At 39.7% G+C, this 25,983-nt stretch overlaps 1 protein-coding gene across 3 annotated transcripts in view; it reads right to left on the reverse strand.

Moving 5' to 3' along the window:
* Positions 1-25,983, reverse strand: part of ITPR2 (inositol 1,4,5-trisphosphate receptor type 2) — a 506,561-nt gene that overhangs the window by 48,674 nt on the left and 431,904 nt on the right. For all 3 annotated transcript variants that reach the window (XM_055280315.2, XM_055280317.2, XM_055280318.2), the window contains 3 exons: positions 16,387-16,517; positions 15,097-15,262; positions 3,508-3,668 (listed from right to left, as the gene is read on the reverse strand). In XM_055280315.2, coding sequence (XP_055136290.2) covers positions 3,508-3,668; positions 15,097-15,262; positions 16,387-16,517 — 458 coding nt within the window. The remainder of the gene's footprint in view (positions 1-3,507; positions 3,669-15,096; positions 15,263-16,386; positions 16,518-25,983) is intronic.

The following is a 25,983-nucleotide window of genomic DNA, read 5'->3' on the forward strand; positions in this document are numbered from 1 at the left end:
GAACTAATATGAGGAAGGACTTTTCACATTTTCCTTTGCATAAATCCATGAAAGTAAAAGCAACATCAATTATAAAGAATTTGAAACTTCTTCCAAAGCCCTATTGATAAGTACCTAAATCAACTTGTTAAGTGAACCTATTTTTAAAGAACAAAAATAAGAGTGGCAGAAAATGTCTGGAAGGTTTCCTACCAAAGTTTGAAGAGTAGCTACCTCAGCAGTAGAGAAAGAAAAGAGAAAGAACAGTCTTTGAACTGAACTGTAGATGTGCTTCAACTTTCCACATGCTACAAAATCTTCTCTCTCTCTAGCAGGATAGTCAGAAGGCCATCATCTCCACAGAGATTGGAGTAACAGATTTTCTGAAATGGGTTTTTCAGCTACAGATTTTTAGATGTTTTCCAAAAAGGCTATTTCCATAAGTAACCTTCCACGCAAACAACTTTTCATTTCCATCAGACCTAGGTTAATATCACTCTTCCTTCTCCTGGCCATTAAAATTCAGGAATGGAGCTTGTTCTCTTGGATGTGCACTGCTTGGATGAAAATGAAACATTTCATGTTGGAATAAGCTTGTGAGCTCTTATCCCTCTTGTCATGGGTCTGGAGAAAGCTCTGCAAGAAGAGGCTGGGCAGAAACATGGATAAGTACTTGGATACGTAAAAATTCAAGTACAAGTGCCTGGTAAAATGCTGCTTTTAATGTTAAGGCCAGAGATGGGTCAACATTTTCACAGCAGTCTTCTCTTAAGGTAAAAAAGTCACCTGGTGATTTCTAGGTCATAAAATCCAAAGGCTTTGACCTGTTTCTTCTTTCTGGCCTCTTTGCAGCAATTGATGCTGTTGGACTCTGACACTGAAATCCTCAACTCTTGGCTTTGGATATACTCCTGTTCCTGGCTCTCCTTATGCCTTCTTTATTGTCTCCTTTCTTGCTTCTTTACCTGTCTTTCTTCTTTTTCCTGAATGGGGGATCCCCTGGGTTCTGTCTCAAGTTTTCTCTTCTGTCTTTACACTCTTTCCCTTTCCCCACCATTCTCTAATCTGACGGCTTCCACGGTCATTCCATGTGAACTGTCACAGTGAGAACTGTCATTTACAGAGAGAGTCTCTGCACTCTATGAGGCACTTTCTACACATCATCTCACTGAGTGCACAACCCTCCTGTGGGCAATGCAGCAGTTACTCCATTTAGATGAGGAGGCAGAGGCTCAGGCAGGTTTCAAGACTCATCCATGAAATCCAAGACCACCCAGCAGATAAGTGACAGAGCAATGGTTTGATACTCCTGGCTCCAAGGCTCAAGCTGTTGTCCCAACACTGCTCCTCCTACCCATGACTCCTGGCCTCCAGTCTCACCTCAAAATCAACAAGAATTCTTCTCTGACCAGCTTCTCTCCCTAACAAAGATACCTTCTGAAATGACCCACCGCCTTTCTCCCAATGACCAGGCACACACTGGCTGGCATCTCAGGCTCATCTTGCTCTCTTCGACTTCCCCTGCCCCTCATATATCCTCACCCCTAATCTCATCTGCTGCCAAATTCCACCTTTAACTTCCTCTTTCTCGTCTCCAAACGAGTCTGCACACTGCTGCCTGCCTTTTTGCCTAGGTCACATTATTCCCTTAGTTATAACCTTTAGAGGTTTCCCTTTGTTGATGAAATAACATCTAAATGCCTACCTTTTTTATTCAAAGTTCCAATCTACATTTCCTGTCAGATCTCTCAGAGTTTCCCTATTAGTGGACCATGTGCCAGTGAAACTGGGCAACTAACGATCCCCTGAGTGTCCAGGTGTCTCATGTTTATGCTTTTATTCAGGCTACTCTCTCTTATAGACAGACACTCCCCATCTACAGAAATCCTCCTCTCTCGGGCATATTGCCACCCCACCCCCATCAATTCCTTTCACCATGCCACTCTCCATCTTGAAGCCTTCACAGGTTTTCATTTGGACTTCTCTTGCAGAACCTGGCATATTCTACTTTGGGTTTGTTATTCCCCCCTTCCTCTTACTAAGCTCTATGTTCCTTGGCAGAGGGGAAATATATCATACTCTTTAGTGTATAGTATACCCAAACATCTATTCATCGAAGGCATATAACAGGAGTCTAATAAATGTATATTGATGAAACTTACTCAAACTTTGATAAAAGACAGCGATGTGAGGTCCCATTTTAAATATAATGTTTTACATGTTTTTACTCTCAGCAAGCAGAAACAAAATGTTTTTCACAAATGAGATCAAGAAAGTATAAATGATGACCATGAATATATATCCTTAAAATGATTACCTTTTTCCTCTGATTTAAAAGGAGGAGGAGGCAGAAAGGCAAAAGTGGAGAAGACAAACAATGTTGGGTTCTGTCCATTGTCAAATGAAGAATGCAGAGAAAACAACTTAGAGTAGAATACAAGTCATTAATAACAAAGCATGAAAATGCTGAAATATAAAAATCCAATTTACATGTAGCTCTCTTGTGACACATAAATATTGGCAGGTAAGGCAAACTATGACTATATGAACTTATAATTATTAATATGTTATCCTCCAAAAATGTTCTTTGATTGCTCCCTAAGTACAGTCTCTTCCTAAGTAGATGATAAGTTTGCTGACACTTCAGCATTGGTGCAAACATTGGTGCTTATTAAGTGTCTTCCTTAGGACCAAGTAGCAAGGAGGATCATGAGTCAACTAAGGCCTCTTTCTCAAATGGTGAACACAATTTTGTTAGATTTGGGGGGCAGAAAAATATCCAATCTATAGCTACATTTAATTATAAGAATGCAAAAATTTATATCAGATGCAACGATACTCACTAAATGTGTATCTGTATACACCGAAGTTGTAACTTTAATTTCCCTTTCAGGCCAATTTGTTTTAATTTTCTATGAGATAGAAGAAACTTCAAATCATGGACAACCACACCCTCTGTCCTGAACTTACTGAGGAGTTATAAGCAACTGGATGTGGCAGGATCAGTGCAAATTCATCAGCAACACTGGTAAATCAATCCGAAGTATGTGTTGATGGAAAGATCAGTGCTCTCCCATTAGGACTGAACATCATACTATCCCCAAACACAATTCAATTTCTTAAACTCTTGATTTTTGAAATTCAAGGGATTCCTTAAGGTATGAATCTTCTGTTCATATTTAACAACGGGAAAGTTCCAGATTTCAGGAAGTGGGACATCAGCAATGATAAAAGGTATGATGTTAGAAGGTGATGAACATCACTGAGATGGTGCTAATCATTGCACAGAGAATCCAGGAAATATCATCTGTGCACTGGAGGCTCAAATTTGGTTTGTATAACCAAGGAGTCTACTGGGAACCAATGACTTAGTCAGTGTAGATGTTCTTCAGTGATTGACAGGCCTATTTAAATGTTAACAAAAAATGATTGCTACCACCTTCATATTTTGGGAGGATGGTAGGGTAGAGAGGATGAAAGCCTACAAGATGCAATATAGTCACAAATTAAAATCTTCTGGTCACTCACCACAATCATTTGAGCCACGTAACTTTCAGGTCCAGTGTATTCTGTTGGATCTTTAACTTTCACCAGGACTATGAAGTACAAATAATGCCACATATTGTGTTCTGACTTAATGTGCTCCTCAAATGAAACCGTTTTATTATCAAACTTGTCTCTCTCAAGCCCTGCAAAACACAGGCAACACAATATATGTAATTCGTCATTTAATCAGTACTTGCTTCTTAGCATGAAAACAAAACATAATAATTATTGTGAAAAAAATGCTTTCAGTAAGAGTGTGCCAATTTAAAATGTTATGATTAAAAACAACACAGTACACAAGACCTCCAGAAAAGAGGCCATCGTTTATAGATTTTTTCCCAACTAACATTTATTTTTCCCCATGGATCCTTGGAAATGCACAGTCTTATAATAGATGAAAAAGTTGCAGATAATTTTAAATATAGCCATATTAAAATTTTCAAATTAAATTGTACCACAAGTCTGAGAAAAAGAGGTAAAAATGATCATGCAAGAAAAGGTATGCTTGCTAATCAGGACAGGGGAAAAAAAAAAAAACATGTCATTTTACCCAGAAACCTGGATTAAAAGAGGGAAAGAATCGAGAGAGTCATCTGTTCAAAACCACTTGGAATCAGTGAAAGGAACACAAAGGAGATGGCCGTCCACACGTAGAGGACAGCAAGGGCTCACACTACGCCAGCCCTCTAGGGTACCATGTTCCAGGCATTTTGGGCAGGGGGTGATCTGTTCCATTTCCAGGGCACATTTTCAAGCCTTTGGAAGTACAGTAAAGAAAGCATCTAGATAATAAAATTATTTTCTCTCAAAGTTAGAGAATAGATGAAAAGAAATGAGTAGAGATGAAGAAAAACATCTATGGAAACATGAATTCGAGTGCCAAGTGAAGTGGGATGTTGGGATTCAGTTAGGTTTTTACAGCTCAGATATTGAAGAAGAAACCAGGAAACTAAAATCCAACCCTGGCTATTCTTTCTCTAAGCATTTTTTGTAAGTTCACTCAGGGATGTAGAAGACACTTTTATTTATTTATTTTTTTGAGTCAGAGTCTCACTCTGTTTCCCAGGCTGGAGTGCAGTGGCTCACTGCAGCCTCAACCTCCCAGGTTCAATTGATCCTCCCGCCTCAGCCTCCTAAGTAGCTGGGACTACAGGCATGCACCACCATGCCCGGCTAATTTTTGTATCTTTTTGTAGAGATGGGGCTTCACAATGTTGCCCAGCCTAAAGACCCTTTTTAAATAATAAGATATAAAGCACAATAAGTAAAATATCTGTCCCCAATGAAGGGGTGACTTTTTACTTACATTATTGGATATTTGTATGGAAAATACCATAAAATTCTGCTGGCTGATGGCTAGGCCTCATCTTATTTGACCTATCATCAGCTCAGCATGCCCAAATAAACTACAATTCTCTTCCCTAAACCGGCTTCACCCACAGTCCTCCCCTTTTATTCGATGGCAGCTCTGTTCTAGTTGGTCAAGCCAAAAGCCTAGACGTCATTCTTGAATCCTCTCTGCCTCTCACACACCACATCCAATCCTTGTTGAAATGCTTTTGGCTCTACCTTCAAAATATATCCAGAATCTGACCACTTCTCACCCGCTCTGCTGCTACACTCTGGTCTGGGCCATTGTCATCCCTCATGTGGGTTACTGCAATAGACTCCCAGGCCTCCTTGTTTCCATCTTTACTCTCCACAGCCCATTCTCAAGAAAGCAGCCAGAGCGATCCTTTAAAAACCTAAGAGAAATGGTGTCTCTCTTCTGTTGTAAACCCAACGATGGCTCTGAACCTCCTCAAAATAAAGGTCAAAGTCCTTACACGGACCTACAAGTAGAGTTGCTAGATATGCTACAGCATGGTCAGTTATGTTTGAATTTCAGATAAACAATAAATAATTCTTTAGTATGAGTCCCACGCAATATGTATTTGCTAAATCCTGTGCGACTTGGCCTCACAGCCACACTAACCTTACCTCTTATTATTCTCTCCCTTGCTACCTCCCATGCAACCACACTGGCCTCTTTGCTTTTTTTTTTTGGAACACAGGGCCTTTGGACTTCAGGAACTTTGGAATGGTTGTTTCCTCTGGTTAAAAAACTCTTCTCACTGACATCTCTTTAAGTAACTCATTCACCTTCAAGTTTTTGCTGAAATCTCACCATCTCAATGTGGTTTAACCTGATCACCCTGTTTAAAAATACAACCCTTCTGCTGACCTTCTTGATCACATTTTCCCTTTTCCTCTCTTATAGTGCTTACCACTTCCTTATAGACTGAATATAGCCATATCAAAGCTATTAAATTAAATTAGATTATATCTCTAAGATAAAGAGGTAAAATGATTGTGTAAGAAAAAGCCTGTCTGATAATCAGCAAAGGAGAAAGAAATGTTATTTCATCCAGCAACTTGGATAAAAATGTATTATGTTTATTATGTATTGTGTTTGTCCTCCCACTAGAGTATAAGAGCCACCTGGGCAGATATATTTGTTTCTTTTCTTCACCAATGGTCCCAATAGCTCAGAATGATGTTTGGCACATAGTTGGCACTCAATTAAATACTGATTGATTGAATAAATATTTCACTACTAAAATATTGTTCCACTAGAATGGCTATAACCAAAACCAGATAATAATAAGTATTGGTGAAGATGTGGAGAAATTAGAATCCTCATACACTGCTAACAGAAATGTAAAATAGTGCAGCAGCTACTTTGGAAAACATTTTGGCAATTCCTCAAATGGTTAAACAGAGAGTTACCATATAACTAAGCATAATCCACTCCTGGGTATATATTCAAGAGAACTGAAAATGTATGTTCACATAAAAACTGGTACATGAATGTTCATAGCAGCATTATTCATAATAGCTAAAAGTGGAAACAACCCCAATGTCAATTAATTGATGAAAGGATAAAATATGGTATATCCATATGACAGGATAATTTTTTATAATAAAAAGGAACGAAGTACCGAAACCTGCTATAACATGAACCTTTAAAACATCCTACTAAGTGAAAGAAGCTAGTTGCAAAAGCCCACATATTATTATCCCATTTATATAAAATGTCCAATATAGGCAAATCCACAGAGGCAAAAGGTAGAGCTGAGGCGGAGATGGAAGGTTAGGGATCGGATGATGGCTAAAGGGTATGGGGTTTCTTTCTGGGACAATGAAAATGTTCTAAAATCAATTATGGTGATGGATGCACAACTCTGAATATACTAGAAACCACTGAATTGTACATATTGAATGGGTGAATTATATGATGTGTGAATTATATCTCAATAGAGCTATTAACAACAACAAAAAAACACTAAAAAACAAAAGAGAGAAAAACAAACTAAACAAAACAAACAAAAGAGAGAAAATGTTAAAGTAGATTTTCCCAGAATTCAATTCAAACATCTACCAGTTGCAAGGTAATGGGGTTATAAAACTTAGGTTCTTACTATCAATCTGTAATACGGTAGAGGAAACAGGCACATTGTGTTATATTCTGAAGAGGTATAAACTGCCAAGGGAGCATAAAGAAGGTCAAAATGAATTCTGATGAGGGTAATTTTAAAAGGTTTCCAAGAGGTGTAAAACTTGAAAAATCCAGCCTCAGTACATGATTATGGTAAGTGGAGAAGAGGTGAATGGTAATAAAAGGTACTTAATTTTTATTGAGCATCTATTGATGCTGACAACTATAAAGATGTCCAAATATGCTATTATCATTACAATAATCCAATCTGACCTTTTAGCATGTGAGGAAATAGATTCAGAATGATTCAATAAACTGCTCAAGTTAATATTCCTATTTAGCAGAAGAGTCAAATAGTATTTAAATAAAAATATTTCTGACTCTAAAGCCCATGTTCTTTTGCCATCTGGGCAGGAGAAATGGCATGGAAAAGCCAGAGCTGAAAGTACATGACCTGTGTGGGGAATGTCAATTACTCTGGTGTGGCAGAAAGGGAACATTTGGAGATGCAGACGAAATGGTACATCTGGCAGAAACAATGGCAAGCTTTAAACTCAAAGCTAGGGCATCTGTATTTTATTCTGAAAGCTGCTTCTTCTTCTTCTTCTTTTCTTCTTCTTCTTCTTCTTCTTCTTCTACTTCTTCTTCTTCTTCTTCTTCTTCTTCTTCTTCTTCTTCTTCTTCTTCTTCTTCTTCTTCTTCTTCTTCTTTTCTTCTTCTTCCTCTTCCTCTTCTTCTTCTTTTTTTTTGACAGTCTTGCTCTGTCACTCAGGCTGGAGTGCAGTGGTGCGATCTTAGCTCACTGCAACCTCTGCCTTCCAGGTTTAAGCGATTCTCCTGCCTCAGCCTCCCAAGTAGCTGGGGCTACAGGAATGCGCCACCATGCCCAATTAATTTTTGTATTTTTAGTAGAGATGGGGTTTCACCATGTTGGCCAGGCTGGTCTTAAACTCCTGACTTCAGGTTATATGCTCGCCTCGGCCTCCCAAAGTTGCTGAGATTACAGGCATGAGCCACCATGCCCGGCCTATTCTGAAAGCTTCTGAGTAGAACCTAGTGTATTTAGAGCTACACTTCAAGTCGTTCCTGCAGCAGGATTCAGGGGAAGATTGGGATAAGAGACTGAGGATGCAAGACCCAGGCACCAGGGCAGTGGAGAGGGAAATATAAAAGAGGGAAACTGGTTGTCTTTCATCTTCATAAGTTCTTGCTCTCTAAGCTTCATCATCCATTCTCACGGTTTTACCATCATCTTGCTAATGTTTTCTCAATCTTTATCTCCAGTACTGACCTTTCTTCTCAACTTTCATTCCTTTTTCCAGCTGCCTGCTGGATATATCCACCTGGATAGCCTGTGGGGATGTCAAACCTAACTCGTCAAAAATTTGTTTCTTGAGCCCTCTTCTTCGTCTCTGTTAATGAAGTCCTTGTTCACCAGGGAACTTGAAGTCATTCTTAGACTCATGCACTGACATTCCACTCAGCACAGTTCTTGTAGTCATGCTGACTTTCTCATCATTCACCAAATACACCAAGACATCTTCATCTACTCTCTTTTCTTCCTTCCAAGTATTCCTTCTTCAAGACTCAGCTTCCCCGCTTCCATCACCGACTCCCGCAAACACAACCAGCTGTTTGATCTTCTGGGCCCACAACATTTCACTATGAAAATGTGCCTGTTTCCATCTTAGCCTCTACCATTTTGCTGTCTGACTCATTTTTGCATTACCAGCACCTGGCAGTGTCTGGAGAACAGTAGGCATGCAACTAAATTTGATAGAATAATTAAATAAATGAATAAGAGAGACTAAAGAGGCATTTTGGAATGAAAACTTGAAAGGGCTTGATGTCCAATTAGAGGTATAGATTTAGGAAGAAGGAGAAATCAATAATGACTCTGAATTTTCTGACTTGAATGACTTGAGTTTATGATACTTGAATGACTGAGTTTATGATAATATCCCCAAAGCAAGATACCCTATCCTTAGAATAGGAATTCTGACCTATCATCAAATCCTTTCTCCATTCTGTTGTTTTGTCACACCTGGCCTTTCAACATCTCTTTCTTACTGGATCTTCGGCCTCTAGTAACTTAATGTTCATAATTAATATGGATGCAAGAGCTAATCTGTGTCTCTGCTCCCTGCTCAGCTCCATCATCTGCTAATCCCCACCCTCCCAGGGCCACCTTCTGGATCACTAGCTATTGTTTTCTGAGTCATGCTTCACTTTCAAACATCTGGACATTGTCTTCAAGGCTGGGAAAGTTCCAACTGGTCCACTGCCTGTCACAGAATCTACATCCTCTTGTCCTACTCTGGGTGTCCCCTGGCACATACCTGGAGCCAGTTCTCTCCTACTATGGAGATTCTCTCCTTTGTTATTTGGTACTATGTCCTTCTTTGGATCACAACTTCACATCCAACTTTACCAGGAACCATTTCTAAACCAGTCACTATTTTATAGCCTACTAGCACAACCCCTAAATATCCCAACCATTTAAATCATTCTTGTAACTAAGTTCTCCTAACATATATAAGATGAATTATATCATTTGTGTGGTTGGAGCTTCTGGGGATGAATGTATATCTAGATATACATTATCATAATGCTTCTTATGTGTTTCTGCTCAAGGTCCTTTAAGGGAAGAGAGCAGAAAATGTATACCTTTCTGTTACTGAGGTTACAGAAAGTAGCAGCAAAAAGTACCTGAAGCCAATTATCCATTTTTTAAAAAAGTTTTTATTTTATTTTAAATATTCACGTTGAATTTGCTCTATTTTACGATATTCTATTTGTTCTAATATAAAAATACTATTTAAATTGACACTTCAGTTAAATTACCTAAGTGTTCCCTCAGATTTTTTAATAAACATGAAGCTTCTAGAAAACAGACAATATTGATCTTATATCTCTTTGTGCATCCTGCGATGTCACCCTATATTCCTGTGGACAGCACTCCACAGAAACGATACCCTGCATATAACAAAATCTGGAGCAACCTGGAATCAGCACACCTGTTGTCTGTAGTATATATGATCTCAGTATTTTATCTTCCTTTTGTAGATTATAAGCCAGACAAGTATAGAGACAATATCAGCCTGAGGCTGCTGACTTACTGGATAGTCATTCATTAAGCAAATATTTATGGATGTTTACCAATGCACATTATGAAAGCAAAAAAAAAAATGGATAAGATATGGATCTGGTTCTCTTAAAGAAGAAAAATTAACACGTGTTGAGGGCGGACCCTCAGTTAAGCCTCGTGCTAGAGATTTTGATATACATGATCTCATTTATACTCATCACAACACCAAACCGTGGCATTATATTCCTCATTTTCCAGGTGAGGGAACAACAGCTCAGGATGATTAGAAACTTGGCCAAGATCACATAGCTAAGATGCAGAACCAGTGTAGACCTATGACTACTTGACTATAAAGTTCATGAATTTTCTTTGATATGAGAATGCATGGCATCCAGCAGAGGTGATGAGACAACAGAAATATGTACAGTGTCATATAGCTGAGTGTGATGTGAGGAATTTAGGGGCAGATGTGTGAGATCGGAGAAGACTTCTAGAACAATGGCATGAAAGCTGGGCCTCAGAGAGAGGGCAGGAGTTCAACGGCGTAGGAATTGGGGCATTCCAAATGAATTTTTCTCCCACAACTAAGAATACATGGAGAGTCTGGGAAGTTAAAGGTAAGTAATGTAGTTGCCCTGGAACTTGAGCTATAAATGGGAGAACGAGGGGGAGAAGGTAGGCAAAAAAGAAGGGTCCAGACTGTGGGGTAGCTTAGATGCCAGGAAAATTCGAGTTACAGAGTTATAGACTGTGCAGTGTTATTGATGGCTTTTTGAGTAAGGAAATGATTAATTCAAAGTGGAAAAATTAGTCTGGCAACACCGAGCAGGCCATTTGGGGTTGTGAGCCAGGGGTAGCCTGAAAAACTAAGATATGGCTGTGGGAATGTGTGGAAGGATGTGGGTGAGATTGTGAAGGTGGATTCATTAGCGCATGGTAGCTAGGGCACCTGGAAGAGAAAAAAGGAGATGCTAAACATGATGGTGCGGTTCCCTCAGATAACTGAAGGCACTGTGGGATATTATTGATAGCTATATGGATGTCAGGATAAAGAGCTAGCCTAGAGGAGGGAGACGGAAAGGGATGATGGACTGGCTTCAGACATGGCCGGTTTGGCTGCCAGGAAGACATGCCTGTCTAACTGTCCAGTGAGTGACTGAAAACAGAGGGGAAAGCCTGGGGAAAGGTTGGAGCTGAGCATGCATACTTGGCAATAATCTGCATAAAAGTGATGTCAAAGAGGAGGACAAAGAGGAGACAAGGAGTCAAGGGCAAAATCAAAACCTCCTATTAAGGGGTTTTGGGAGAAGGAATAGGACCCTGTGACCAACAAAAAACGAGCAGAGGGAGAAGAAAAGGTCAGCAGGAAGTTAACAGTGAGATTCAAGAACACTTCTATTTGTTGATGACAGTTATTGCGATGTTTAAAGGGTGACTGGCTTTTTAATAACTGTGAAAAGCCAAAGAGAATTCTGACCATGAAGGGAAAGCTTAGAGGAGCAGGAATCATGGGTAAGCAATGGGCTTATGTTGCTGTTCATGTTTTTGGTTAAAATATAGGGGACAACATGTCTTAAAATGAGGCTTCCAGTCTCTGGTCCATTCTTCCAAAGAGCATCTCTTTCAGAGGTAGTGTACCAACATGATGATTTATGACCATGAAGAAATGGGCATAGAGGAAGAAGCAGTGCAAAAGAAAGACCATGAGATACACAGAGAGGTTTCTGAGGGCAGCGTCATTCTCCTGCATGGGACTCACCCTTCTAAATAACAGCTTGGCCCCATAACGCTATACCCTTCCACCAAGATCTGTCCTCAGGCTTGGTTATGCTTGAATGAGAACCTGTCACTTTGTCATTTTAGAATAGGATAGCTGAGTGGACTTTTGAGTTAGGTAGTCCTCCATTCAAATCTTGGCTCTTCTGCTTACTAACTGGATATTGATGGGAGCCAAGTCTCTCTTCCCATGTTTGTAAAGGAGTGATAATATACATCATACCTAGTATTCATTTTTTAAGAATAAAATGAAAAGAAATACCTAAGTAAAAGGCCAGACATGTAGTAAGTATTCAATAAATAATCATTTAAAAAAAATTTTATGATGAGGCTGAAAGGGGACAGAGCTCCAGGTGAGGTGACCTAAGGGAAGAGAGGATCATCCTCGGAAAGGCTCAAGGATCTGCTGAGAAGAGAAGAAAGGAGACACACATACATCTATTGTGAAGAAATGGAGGTGGTGATAGCTGTCACATAAAGAAGAGAAAAATAGAAAAAAAATACAGGGTGTGGGTTATTTTTCTATAAAGGTAGGAAGAGGTATATTTATCTTCCAAGGTTGAAGGAGTGTCCTCTCGGCCTCTTCCCCAAACCCCCAAATTGTACGACATCTTCCTTGATTACATCTCAATTTTGCTGTCCCCATCTAATTGAGACATTAAACAGAAGACTCTCGGATCTCTCTCAGTTTCCTTCTAGCAAATCTCTACTCAGCACTGCACAGTCCACTCTACCTAAATTCACCAAAGCCTCCTAAATGAGAAATCAGAAGGCTTTTTCAGGTCATGTTACTGGCCTTCTCTGCTTGGACAGAGTTGATAACGAATTCATTTTTCCAAAGCTGTTTTCTCCACTCTCTTCCACAGGCCACCCCTTCCTGGTTCTCCTCACACCATTCTGACTTGGTACTCTGAGTTGTTGGTGTGTGCTCCTCTTTCTCTGCTAAGTCTTCAAAGCTAGGGCTTTCCACTTGTAGTCTCTCTGCTTCTCTTCTCACTTGGACACCCTCCTCCACACTCCAGATTTCACTATCACATATAGGCTGAGGATTCCCCAGTTACACTCTCCAGTGAAGACTCAATCTCTGAGGCTCAGACTCATGAATTGATCTGTGCTGTATCCCACTGGGGTGGGTCAGTACACATCTCAATTTCAGGATTCTCAAAGTTAAACTCAGCATATTCCTACCTAAATTGTTTTTTTCATCTATTCTCAAGCTAAATCACTTGTTAGTATTTCCACCCACTTGGGCATCCAAGCTATTTTTCATATCCTTTTCTAAGCATCAAGATTTAAAGATTTGATCTCCTAAATATTTCTTGACTCTGCCTTCTATCCTTAATACTGCCACCACTAACTCTCCTGCTTTCGTTACCTTTCACTTGGACTGTGGTAATGACCTCCTACCTGATGACTCTGCTTCTGGTACTGTTTCCTGATGAATGACCTCCCAAAGCTGCCATAGTGCTCTAAAGCAAAAAAATAGACCCTGCAGTGTTCTACTTAAAATTCTTTAATGGTTCATCTTCCCCTGTAAGTCCGGATGATAAAGTCCAAACTGCCTAATATAAAAAGCCATGCGTGGTCTGGCCAACCCCATCTCTTAGCATGCCCTGCTCTGAACTTTACATCAGCAACACTGAGCTACTTTAGAGTAAGTGAAGACCCTTGTACTGTTCTTCCACCTCCATGACTTTGCTTATCCTGGCCTTTCTGCTTGTACTCACTTTGATCTGACAACCTCTCCCTTTTGTCTTTTACCACCAGCTCAGTCACTATCTCTTCTAAAGGCTTTCCTGACTCTTCTTTCTCACTCCCTACCCCATGCTGGAGAGGTATCCCTCCTCTGGGTACCTGCAGCTTCCTGTAAACTTCTCTACCATTTCCTTCAATGCATGAGATAGCAAGGCTATTTATTGTGTTTGTATCCCAAAATAGATCGTGAACACCCTAAAACAAGGAATGACTACTTTCTATTTGTTTCCATTGAATATAGCATATTATTACACATTATTACCTGGTACACCTACAACTGTTGGAGGAAGGTAGAAAAGGTTTGGAGAGCCATTGAAGTGAATGAAACACTCAACAAAAGTTGAAGTAAGGAGAGAATGAAATGTATTGAGGACCCAATTTGTCACATACAGTAATGTTGTAGTGAACCCTTAGGCTTGTTTTGTGACTATCACCAAAAGATTTTTTTCAGCCTAATGTGGAAACAAGGAGGGTGAATGAAACCTAGAGTGGGTGATCACCCAAAGAGGAGGATAGATTCTAGGGTGCCAAGAGACCAGCTACAAAGACAACTGAAGCCAGAAAGAGGTGATGGGTACAGAGAAGAGGGCAGAGCTGAGGGGGATGATGAGGGCAATGAGAAGGAAGGAGAAGGCTGTGTGCACTAGGAGAGATGATGATGGGAGAAGGGGAGGGGAGTGGTGTGTGTTTGTGTGTGTGTAAGAGAGACAGAGAGAGAGAGAAATTAAAAACTGAGAGAAGGGCTGGGTGCAGTGGCTTACATCTGCAGTCCCAGCACTTTGGGAGGCCGTGGCGGGTGGATCACCTGAGGTCAGGAGTTCGAGACCAGCCTGGCCAACATGGCAAAACCCCGGCTCTACTGAAAATACAAAAATTAGCCGGGCGTGGTGGTACGCGCCTGCAGTCCCAGCTACTTGGGAGGCTGAGGCAGGAGAATCACTTGAACCCAGGAGGCAGAGGTTGCAGTGAGCTGAGATCGTGCCACTGCACTCCAGCCTGGGTGACAGAGCGAGACTCCATCTCAAAATAACAAACAAACAAACAAACAAACAGAGAGAAGGCTCAGTTCAGAATCCAAAACACAGTGATGTCAGTGAGTAGAAGTTCAAGCTGCTGGAAAATCATATTTGGATTCATATTCTAACAAAATTAAATGTGATTCTGTTGCGTAATAAATATGTTACTGTGATTAAAAACCTGTTTGCCAGAAACCTTTTGGCATTTTGCATCACATTTCTATAGTCAGAGAATCATGTAAATCACAGAAATAATGACAGGATAGCTTTGGGGTATAATTCCTCTCTCCATTTATAGAAGCAGAGAATTCCACTCTAATGCTCAGTTACATAATCTGAATTTTATCCAACCTTCATTTTGAAATGATTTTTCCAAAAGCATGAAAAATAAAAATCCCTCTAGCCCCTCTTTCCTGCAGTTTATTCATCTATTATTTTAGCATCTGCAGAACACTTACCACAGATGAAACAAGTTGTCTTTAGAATTTCTTCCTTTTTCTGTTTTTCGCTTCTGAGATCAGCAAAAGTATCGATGATAACACCAAAAATCAAGTTCAGAACAATAATGATAACAATGAAATAAAAAAGAAGGTCATAAACCACTCGGGCAGCAAACAAGGGCTCCTGAAATAAAAATTTTAAAAAAAGTGTGTATGTGTGTGTATATATATATACACACATACACACTAGGCATAGTGATTGAGCACACTGTCTAGCATAGAGAGTATATTCAATAAATGTTTGTGAAATGAATATAAATAGTATCCCAAGTTGGAAAAATAAGGCTCACTTCCCATCTTTACTTTAAGTGTTGTAAGAAAAACTTCCTAGCCTATTTCCAGAACCACTTACATTTCTCTAGGACTGACACATGTCTTTCCCACAATGGTGGAACTTCACTTTCTTTAGAAAGGGCTTTATTATGCCATTCTGCTAAATGCATTTCGGCACAGTGGTCTCCTATCCCAGACATTACAGAAAAGGTAGTTAAATGTCAATTCCCAAAGTCAGTGATTAGGGAGCTAAGGAGGACCTAACGACTTGTCAATTTCTGGAGTAGGCTTTATTCTTGGCCATCCAGGGTCAAGTATATACAGCTCCTTCTTATTTCTACCTGATGAACAGTGTTAAAATGCAAATTAGAGACCAGGCAATCCAGTTTTTTAACAGAAGAGGAACCTGAGGTTAAGAGGTTAGATGATTTGACAATATGATACCACTGGCCGGAGCAGAGCGAAGATTCTTCAAGCTCCCGGCCTGGCACTAGACATTTTGCAGCTAGTGAGAAGTGTTTCCACTTTGCCATTTCAAGATATAAAATCCTGTTAGAATTTGCTCAAATGTTATATTTATCAGAGATAAATGATGGAGGCTATTCCTATGCAGAAGCAAAGAGTAAATCTTCATGCTCAAGAAACCTGATAGGCAAGAGGCAACCTCGTTTATGTTATTTGTGTAACAATCAACTCCTATATAAAGTTTGCAGTCATGATTTCATTGCTGTAATACAATACACAAAAAACTTGGAAACATTTCACCACTCTAAGAACACACAAAGAGTTGTAGTACATTAGCTGTTTCTACGTAATCCTAGCAAACAATTAATTGGCTTTAACAGCCATGGTTATACTTTTAAAGCAAATGGTACAATATATTATCCCGAAAACCAAAACCAAATCATAAATGCTGTGAAGAAAGGTTTAAAAAACAGATGTGCTTCTTGAAAAAATACTTTTACTCTGGCTTACATCTTTCGATGGCCTTCTTAGCACATCCCCCACGCCACCGCCATTCCTGAGGCCCTGGTTCAGCACGGTGACAATGCACATAAGGAGAGTGTCACAGGTCCTTTCAATTCCATCTTCATACTCTTCATCAGCTATAAAAACACATACAAATATATGATATAAAATTATGTAAAAATATATAAAATAAAATACACATAAAATGGAATATACATACAATAAATAAATTACATACATACACATAAAATAAGTATGTAAATTTATGTATACACGTATGTAAATATACATACAATAAATAAATATACCTAAATATACATAAAATAAAAGATACATACAAATGTATAAGAATATAATATTAAAAACAGTGTAGCAAACTTACATTAAAAAAAATACACTATTACCTCCTTCCAAAGGGCTATTTCTAATTGTGCCCTGACACAACTTTTGGAAGTCACACAGCATCTGTTCCATATGTGGCAGCACATGACTGACATATAATGATGAAGCCACATATATAATGTCCTCAAATATTTTGTTTCTTCTATAGGTAGAAAATAACAGGACGAAAAGCACAAAACATAAGGCTCACATTCGTTGTGCTTGTTATGGTAGGAAGAGATTGTGGCAAAACCTGGAAACACAGCCATGTTACCCAGGAGGCAAAAGGGCTACAGGGGAAAGAGCGTGAACAAGGAAGCTTGCCTGGCTTCCAATTCTGCTCTGTTCCCACACTGGGACTCGGGCAAGTTCCTGAACCTTAGGATCCTCATCTGTAAAATGGGGAGGGCCATTTGGGGGTTATACTCTTCAGAGGGTTGTTTAAGAATTACATTTAGGGGTCCTGGGGCGGTGCCTCATGCCTGTAATCCCAGCACTTTGGGAAGCCGAGGCGGGTGGATCACTTGAGGTCAGGAGTTCGAGACCAGCCTGGCCAACATGGAGAAACCCCATCTCTACTAAAAATACAAAAATTAGCCGGGCATGGTGGTGTGTGCCTGTAATCCTAGCTACTAGGGAAGCTGAGGCAGGAGAATCACTTGAACTCTGGAGGTAGAGGTTGCAGTGAGCCAAGATCACACCACTGCATTCCAGCCTGGGTAACAGAGCAAGACTCTGTCTTTAAAAAAAAAAAAAAAATTTAGGGTATGTAAAGTATTACACTTTGCACAGAGATTGGCATACACACAATAGTTGCTTAAAAATTGGGGCAGATATTATTTCATTATTGCGGTTAAGTGTCTAAGCTTTCTTGAGGACCAACCTGGAGCTCTTGATTAGAAGCACAATGTATTTATGTGAAAAATTCTATTTAGGGATAAAGAAGGAAAGAGAAAAAGACATAATGTGACAGAAAAATTCCTATTCTTATTTTGTTTAAAGGTATTGGGATCCAACTTGAAACATAATTTCTTAGCCATTTAAAGTAGTGAAAAATTAATACTAAGTTGGATATTAGAATCAGAAATTCCTAACACTGGCAAATGACCAGAAATGTATTTTTCTCACTACAAGGTTAAAGAACCACAGGGGTGATAAATTTTGGGATTATGCAGCCACAATGTGCACGTCAAGGCATGAGTATAAAGACAACATCTTTATCTACGTGCTTCATGCCTACAGTGCCTTTGATACTTTGTTAAGAAAAGGCTAATTTTCCTTTTCTGAGCTGACTTTATTTTAACATCCTATGGATAAGGGATCCTGATATTTTTACTTTCTTTGGAGCTGTTTCCTTTTAAAACATGCTGGGATACACCTTGAGAGGAGGGCTGAAGTCAGAGATGAAGGTGCGAGTGCAAAATGCAGCATCAGAGACATCGGCAGAATCTGTGCTTGGTCACTACCTTAGCGCTGAGTACAAGGCACATTCTGATTTAAAAAGTAGAACTAGAACTCCTTTGGAGGAAGGAGAAATGGGGAAGAGGTAGGGTCTGTGGTGAGAGAAATCAGAGCAGCAGTGCAGACAAGGAAGCCAGACCAAGGGTGGGGGAAGCTCAGTCTGGAATGTGCTAGTGAGGTCCCCCCATACACGGCAGTAGATGCCAACATGATGGCTGAGAAGAATATCAGGAAAAAGAGTCAGAAATGTGTAAGAGAGCAAAAGGAGCTTTTAAGGGGAAAAATCATTTTCCAATAATCAGGTCATGTGGAGCATGTCTACGTGCTACTTTGCCACAACTGGACTTTCCATCACTACCATCTATCTAGTGTCATGATCTGCCTTCATTTATTCATTCAGGAACTACCTGGTCATGTCACAACAGGTGTTTGCTAAAGGCTTAGTAAATGCCAGATTAATCAGCGCATAAACGCTACAGGAGAGGGCTTCTACCCCTCTCCAAGAATTTGGAAATAAGATTCTTTGTTCTCTAAGAGGTGAGCTCAGTAAAATCCACACACAATTCATGTGATTAGCCATTGTGAAATAAAATGAATTGGCTGAAAAATCTATAATGAATTGGTTTTCTGTGTGGCGTGTAAATGGGAGGAGAACACCCTAGTCAGATCAATGCCAGCAATCATCCTGGTCAAGATAATCAGTACACAGGCATGCTGATTTTATAGAGAAGCCTCTATACCCTCGGTTAATAAGGTACTACCTTCATGAGATACAGCCACTCTCAATATGGTAAGCCAAGTTCCCAGGCATCCAGCCTGAAAGTCAGGCTCTGAGTCATGGTAAATTCATCTAGTAAATGCCACCTTGTGGTTACCTGTGTAATCAGCTGGCCTTGCCCATGCCACACCTGCCTCCTTTCACTACTCCAACAGCCGCTGGATGAGGTGCTAGGAATATATGGGAGAAGGATGGAAGTGTCCCATCTGTAGAAAATTTATGGTCCCTAGGAAAGGTGGGTCAGCAGCTGAACAAGGGCAGTGCAGTATCACAGGATGCTGCGGAGGCAAAACAGATGCACATCTCACAGATTGGGGCTTCAGTATCCTGAAGGGGGTATCACCTGAGTTGGATTTTGAAAGAGGGTCATGATTGGCCAGTAAAATCAATGAGGGAAGACATTCCAAGCAGATACCACAGGATGAGCAAAGGCAAACAGGCACAAAAGCATGCGGGGTGTTTTGGGAAACTCAGGAAGATGGGAATGATTGGGCCTTTGGTAAATGCAGAAGGGTGCGGGAGGTGAGAGAAGAAACGCAAGAGGGTACCAGGTCATGAGGAGACTCATATATCAAGCTGAAGAATTTAAATTTAATCTTGAAATTAGGGGGAGGCACTGGAAGACTTTCAACAGGGTAAGTTGGCTGTCCAGCCAGTTGGTGAAATAGTACAAGATAAAACATGTACAAGACAAATTAGCATGTGGTAAAAAACACAGAAGTGGAAGCCAAGCATGGTGGTACATGTGTGTAGGCCCCGCTACTCAGGAGGCTGAAGGGGGAGCGTCACGTGAGCCCAAAAGTTGGAGACCGCTGTGAGCAATAATCACGCCACTGCACTCCAGCTTGGGTGACAGAGAGACTCTGTCTCTAAAAAAAGCAAGCAAACAAACAAAAATGCAGAAGTAGCAGTGATGCAAAGAGATAGAAATAGGGAGAGAAACTGTACACAGATAATTAGAGGGGCATCCCTCTAATTAATGTAGACTCTATATTAAGTAGTAGAATCGAGTTTGCCTTGACTCATCAATGTACTAAGACTTGAGTAGAAAGGCATCTCACGTGCCAGGGACAGAAAGCCCCAGAGGTAGAAAAAGGTATGCTTGTACGATGAACAGCAAATAAACCAGTAAATGCAGGTGAGAGGAGTGGAAGACGAAGCTGGAGCGATAAACTGGGAGCTCTCTGTGAAGCTGTAGGGAGTTTGGATTTTATTGGGCGGGTAATGGAGCATCATGGAAAGCCTGAATTGGGGTAGGGGAGGAAATATTCAAGGCAGTGATTTCTGACAGATAGTCTAGTGGTGATATACTGGATGAATTGAAGAGGAAAGAATGACTGGAGGTGGAAAGACCACTTAGGAGGCAGTTGCAATAATTCAGACATGATGTTCTATGAGCCTCAACCAGGGTAATGGGAGAGAAGAGGCAAAGGATGAATGACAGGAAGCTGACAGAACTGTAGGCAGAAGGCGGAAGGCAGCATTAAATACAACTCTGAGGCCTCCCAGCCATGGGTGACTTAGGAAAAGGATCATCCCATTAGACCATAGAAATAGACCATTTAGAAGGAAGAACTGGATGTAGGGTGTTTTGATGAAGGCAAGGAAAGCATCTCAGATGATTTGTATGTTTATAGAATGAGAAGACAATAAAACATTTTTAAAAGTCAGAGAGGACAAGAAAGTTCAGAGGATACTGTGATCCAAATTAAGGAAGACAATAATTTTAAAGATGTCAAAATTGCAGAATAGTCAAAGGCAATGAGAAGCAAAAAAATGGTCACTGGATTAAACAATAGGGTCATCAGGAAACAGTAGGAAGAAGGCAAATAGTAGAGAAAAAGCAGTGCAGAAATTAAAGGAGAGAGGGTTGGTCAACTGTTTTATAGGGAAATTTGGTACTGAAGGAAGCAGACTAGTAGGATACAAGTTTCAGGGAATAAGAAAACCCAGAGGAAGGTTGAATTAGGACCTAAGATGTGTGTAGAAAGACAAAGAGAGAACAGATGATGACAAGGAAAAGATTTCAGGTGTAAGAACAATGGTCCAGTTGATGGTGGCCAGGAAGTAATGACAAACACAGGGATAGTTATAAAAGAAGGGAGAGGGCCAGGTGCAGTGGCTTATGCCTGTAATCCCAGCACTTTGGGAGGCTGAGGCAGGCAGACTACCTGAGGTCAGGAGTTCAAGATCAGCCTGGCCAACATGGTGAAACACTGTCTCTACTAAAAATACAAAAATTAGCTGAGCATGGTGGCGCAAGCCTGTAATCCCAGCTACTCAGGAGGCTGAGGCAGGAGAATCACTTGAACCCGGGAGGCGGAGGTTGCAGTGAGCCGAGATCATGCCATTGCACTCTGGCCTGGGCAACAAGAGCAAAACTGTGTCTCAAAAAAAAAAAAAAAAAGAAGAAGAAGAAGAAAGAAGAAGAAGGACGAGGAGGGAGAGAACATGTTGCTTACAAACAAAAGGAAAGATTTAGTGAAAATAGACTTTTAATGTGGAGACATTTAAAAGAACTAAATATATACCTATGAAGAACTTAGAACAGTGCTTGGCGTATAGTTAGGACCCAATACATTCTAGCTATCATAATTATCACTACTGAGAGATGGTGGTTAAATCTCATGAAAAGTTTTGGTTTTAAAACAATAAACAAATTCTAATCTTGAATTCTATGAGGTTAAATAATCCTCATTTTCAGTTGACTAGTAAAATACAGTATTTTTTTCTTAATTTATAATGCAAATAAAATGTTTTATATGAGGGAAGGAATATAAACATATTTTAGTGGCTCTGAAATAGTTCCCTCTAATCTGAGGTGTTAATCTATAAATTTTAAAAAAATATTGGCCATACTTGAATAACGGTATTCAATAATGTCATATTTCTGCTTTAATAATTAAATTATTCAGTGTTTGTTATGGTTTCTCAGTGACAAGGGATTGTCACTGACACACGTTTGAAAGTATGAGTGCAAATGAACACCTCTTGTGGGTGGAACACCTGAGGTCAGGAGTTCAAAACCAGCCTGGCCAACATGGTGAAACATCTTCTCTACTAAAAATACAAAAATTAGCCAGGTGTGGTGGCGCATGCCTGTAATCCCAGCTACTCAGGAGGCTAAGGCAGGAGAATCACTTGAACCCGGGAAGTGGAGATTGCAATGAGCTGAGATCGTGCCATTGCACTCCAGCCTGGATGACAGAGCGAGACTCCATCTCAAAAAAAAACGAAAGAAGGGAAGAAATAAAAAAAAAAACCTCTTGCCTGTTAGTCTTAAGGTTTAATTGTAATCAATTCATTGGTGGAAATGCTGATTTTAAAAATTTCAACTAGATCCAAAATGTCAGTACTGCTGGAAAAATAAATAAATAATAAGAAATAAAAATTTTTAACGAGAAAAAAAATTTAAAACACTGGGGACCCAGTGGGAAGTCAAAATGTAGAATGCATTAAGGCTGACTGGCTTCTGGTATTCATCAATCTTTTCTATTAAAGTAAAATATCCAAACATATTAAATTTGAATTATTCATAAATGTTAAGTGTCTGTGAACTCTGTCCTTTTTTCTGTACATTCGAATGATTTTTACTTATAAAATGATTGTAACTGTATTTTGTAAATTGTTGCAAAAAGGCCTTGATTTTTTTAAGGTGAATAGTTTTGTTCAGGAACCAGGGAGGTCTGCAGCAAATGAAATATGAAGTTTTTTTTTTTTTTTTTTTAAACACAGTTGGTTGCCAGTTACTGTGTGAATTTTCTGGCGCTGGGACAATGACCTTCCCTGCATCCACAGGAGCCCTCTGAGGGAGCTGGCCACTCTGCCTCCTAGTCACCGTGAGGCTTGTTATTAAGCTACTGTGTATGTCTGCACCTTTTGTAATGTGGACCTGCTGTCCACAGGGTAACAAACTAAGGCTGTCACGGATGCACACTAGGGTTTGCAAGTTAAAATTTAATCCTGGTCTTAGACATAGAAGTTATTTTTTAATTTAAGTGACACATGCTGCACAACAAACCCCAGGTTCTAGCTTTCACTCTACTTTTGCAGTTAACTACATGCAGTCAAAATTTAAAAGTGGCAAAGGCTAGCAGATCGAATCCATAACATTTTCAAACAGATAAATTTTATCACTTACAATGTCAAATACAAAAAGTGTATGGAAGAAAGAGTAGATTAATACAGGCATTCCTGTATTTTTATTACTGATGTAGGAATACTCCCTAATTGTGAAAAGCTATTGCCACCATCTCTGGCTTCCAGCAGTATCTGTGACACACCTCCAGAGATGAAACTCCTCCACTCTCCAGATGGAATCCTTGCTTTCCTCCCTACTCTGGCAGCTATCCTTACAAAATCATCTCTACCTCTTCCCCCAACTCCTAGCTCTGCTGCAGCCTAAAAGATGGAGACTTTCCCCCAATGTGCCTGGGAGGAAGAAGTCACCATTTGTTCATAGGAAGGAGAAATGATGTTCTTTGTGTAATATATTAGGTGAAGTGCAGGTTATAGAGGTTTTCCTGGGAAGCCTTTTATAAGAGTTTGTATTCAGAGTCATGAATAACATCCAAACAGAACAGTTTATCAAGCTTAACATTATTAATATTTTGGGCTAGATGATTCTTTGTTGTGGACTGTCCTGTGCAATGTGGGATGCTTACTAGCATCCCTGTCCTCTACCCACTAGATGCCAGTAGCACCCCATCCCAGTTATGACAACCAGACATGTCTCTAGACATTGTCAGATGTCCCTGGGGGGTTGGGGTAGGGGTGGGGACAAAATCAACTCCAGTTCATAAATACATAATAGAGAATATTTATATTCAAGAAATTGTCTTTAGTAGGTATAAAGAAAGGCTTAAAGAAAATCTATCCAAACATACTCAGTGAAATGAAATAATCTCAAATTTTGGTTAGGGAAGCAATAATTTATAGTGATCCTTTAATTAAGAGGCGATAAGACAGAAGATTGGAATATAGGCTTTGAAATCTATGTTGATATACATTGACTGACTAGCTGTGATCTTGGCAACCTATTTAATGCCTCTTTCCTTAGGGTCCTTACCGAAAATGTAAGGATAACTAGTAGTATCTATCTATCTCACACGGTTGTTGTGATAATGAAGTGACATAATGCACACAATGTGCTCAGCACAGTACCCGAAATGAGTAGGCTTTCTCCAGGTCCTTGAACATGTCTCAGGGCGTTCACTCTCAGATGTTCCATGTGCCCAGAACACACTTCTCCCTCCTCTTGGCCTGACTAGCTCCTTCTCATCCTCCAAGTCTCAACTTAAGTAATTCCTCTTAGAAAGGTCTCTCTGTCTAATCTCCCAACAGCCAATCTCTATTGTGATGATCAGTCATAGCACTGTTAGTAATACTCACCTTATCTTATAACTTTTTATGTTTCCCTTACTATAAGTTTTATAAAGTCAAGAATCATGTTTGTTTATTCAACACTGTGTCCTCAACAGCTAGCATGGTGATTGGCCAAGAGTAGGGGCTCAACAAATATAACTATGTGAAAAAATGAATGAGGGAATGAATACACAAGGCTTTTACTATATTATCATCCTCATCATCAAGGTTTGTACTGAATAGACTTAACTACTCTCCCGTTTTCTAAAAATATTTACTTTTTAAATTTTAAGATCAAAATGTCACAATAGTAATAACGCATGAAATAATTACAATAGACCATTTGGTTGAGCATCAACAATCATGCCTGGGGAGTTGTATAAAGCCTAACATTTACAGGATTACACAGAGCTGGGCAGCCAACCATCCTGGGAGAGTCTCACACTATGAATGACCTGGAAGACCTCATTCTAGGAGAGTGGCCCTGGCAGTTCTCTCTCTCTGTGCCTTGGGAGCCCTGGCTACCACGCTGTGGGTGAGACTCAGATCCTCTTCTGGGCCCACTGAGTCAGCCCTCTTTGTACACTCTGGAACAACAAGTACTAGCTTTGTTGCTGGTTCACTAGCAAAGCAATATTTTTTCTTGAAATCAAACCAAGTTAAAGTATATTTGCTTTAAAATAAAGGAAACAATATTAAAGAAATATGCAGAGATAGAAGACCAATGCAAGCATAGGGCCACTGATACTTGGAACCATGTTGTTAAGATAAAATATTTGTGTTAATAATAAACTTTTTAACATATTATTTTTCATACTCTTTTAAGGGGAAAATGTTGAATTAAAAGAGAAATAAATACTGATGACAATAATCTGAACTTTGAGGTGGCCAAAGAGATCCCAAGAGTCATTTAATTTTACCAGGCTATTTCAACTATGTCCAAGTTTTCAACATATCTCTTTTTAAAAAGTGATTTTTTAAAAAGTCATGGATAATGATGGAAAATGAGGGACACCTGTAGACCCGAATTTGAGACTGTGACAGACTCTGCAAGCTGCTGAAAAATGCTGTTTGACACCAAGACAAGATACTAAAGTGGATCACTAAAGAGACAGTGTGAGTTAGGACTAACCCACACTATCAGTGCATTCAGTACACGTTCAGACTAACCTCAAATTAGAAATGTAGCAGACATCATGTATCTGGGCTTTGGCAAAAAGTCTTTGATAAAGAGTCTCATGATATCCTTTGAAAAAGATAGAGGAACATGGGCTGAATGATATTAACAGTTTCTTTAAGAGGAATTTCTACGCAACTGAAGAATTGCACAAAATGCAACCGTGTCTATGTGAGAGCATGTTCTAGTGCTTAGCACTGCATTGCTGTCTTATGCATTTCTGGCACCTTCAATGGAAATCTTCTAGAACAGACGTTGGCAAAAAAAAAAAAAAAAATTCTGTAGCCAGATGGCAACTATCTTAGGCTTACAAACAGTTTCCATCACATGTTTTTCTTGAAAAAAAAAATTACAACCATTCTTAGCTCAAGGGCTGTATAAAACTAGAGCAAGTCATATTTTCCCATGGGACATAGTTTGCCATCCTCTGTTCAAGGGTGTA

The sequence above is a fragment of the Symphalangus syndactylus genome, chromosome 5 (genome assembly GCF_028878055.3).
Source record: "Symphalangus syndactylus isolate Jambi chromosome 5, NHGRI_mSymSyn1-v2.1_pri, whole genome shotgun sequence".
Taxonomy (NCBI): domain Eukaryota; kingdom Metazoa; phylum Chordata; class Mammalia; order Primates; family Hylobatidae; genus Symphalangus; species Symphalangus syndactylus.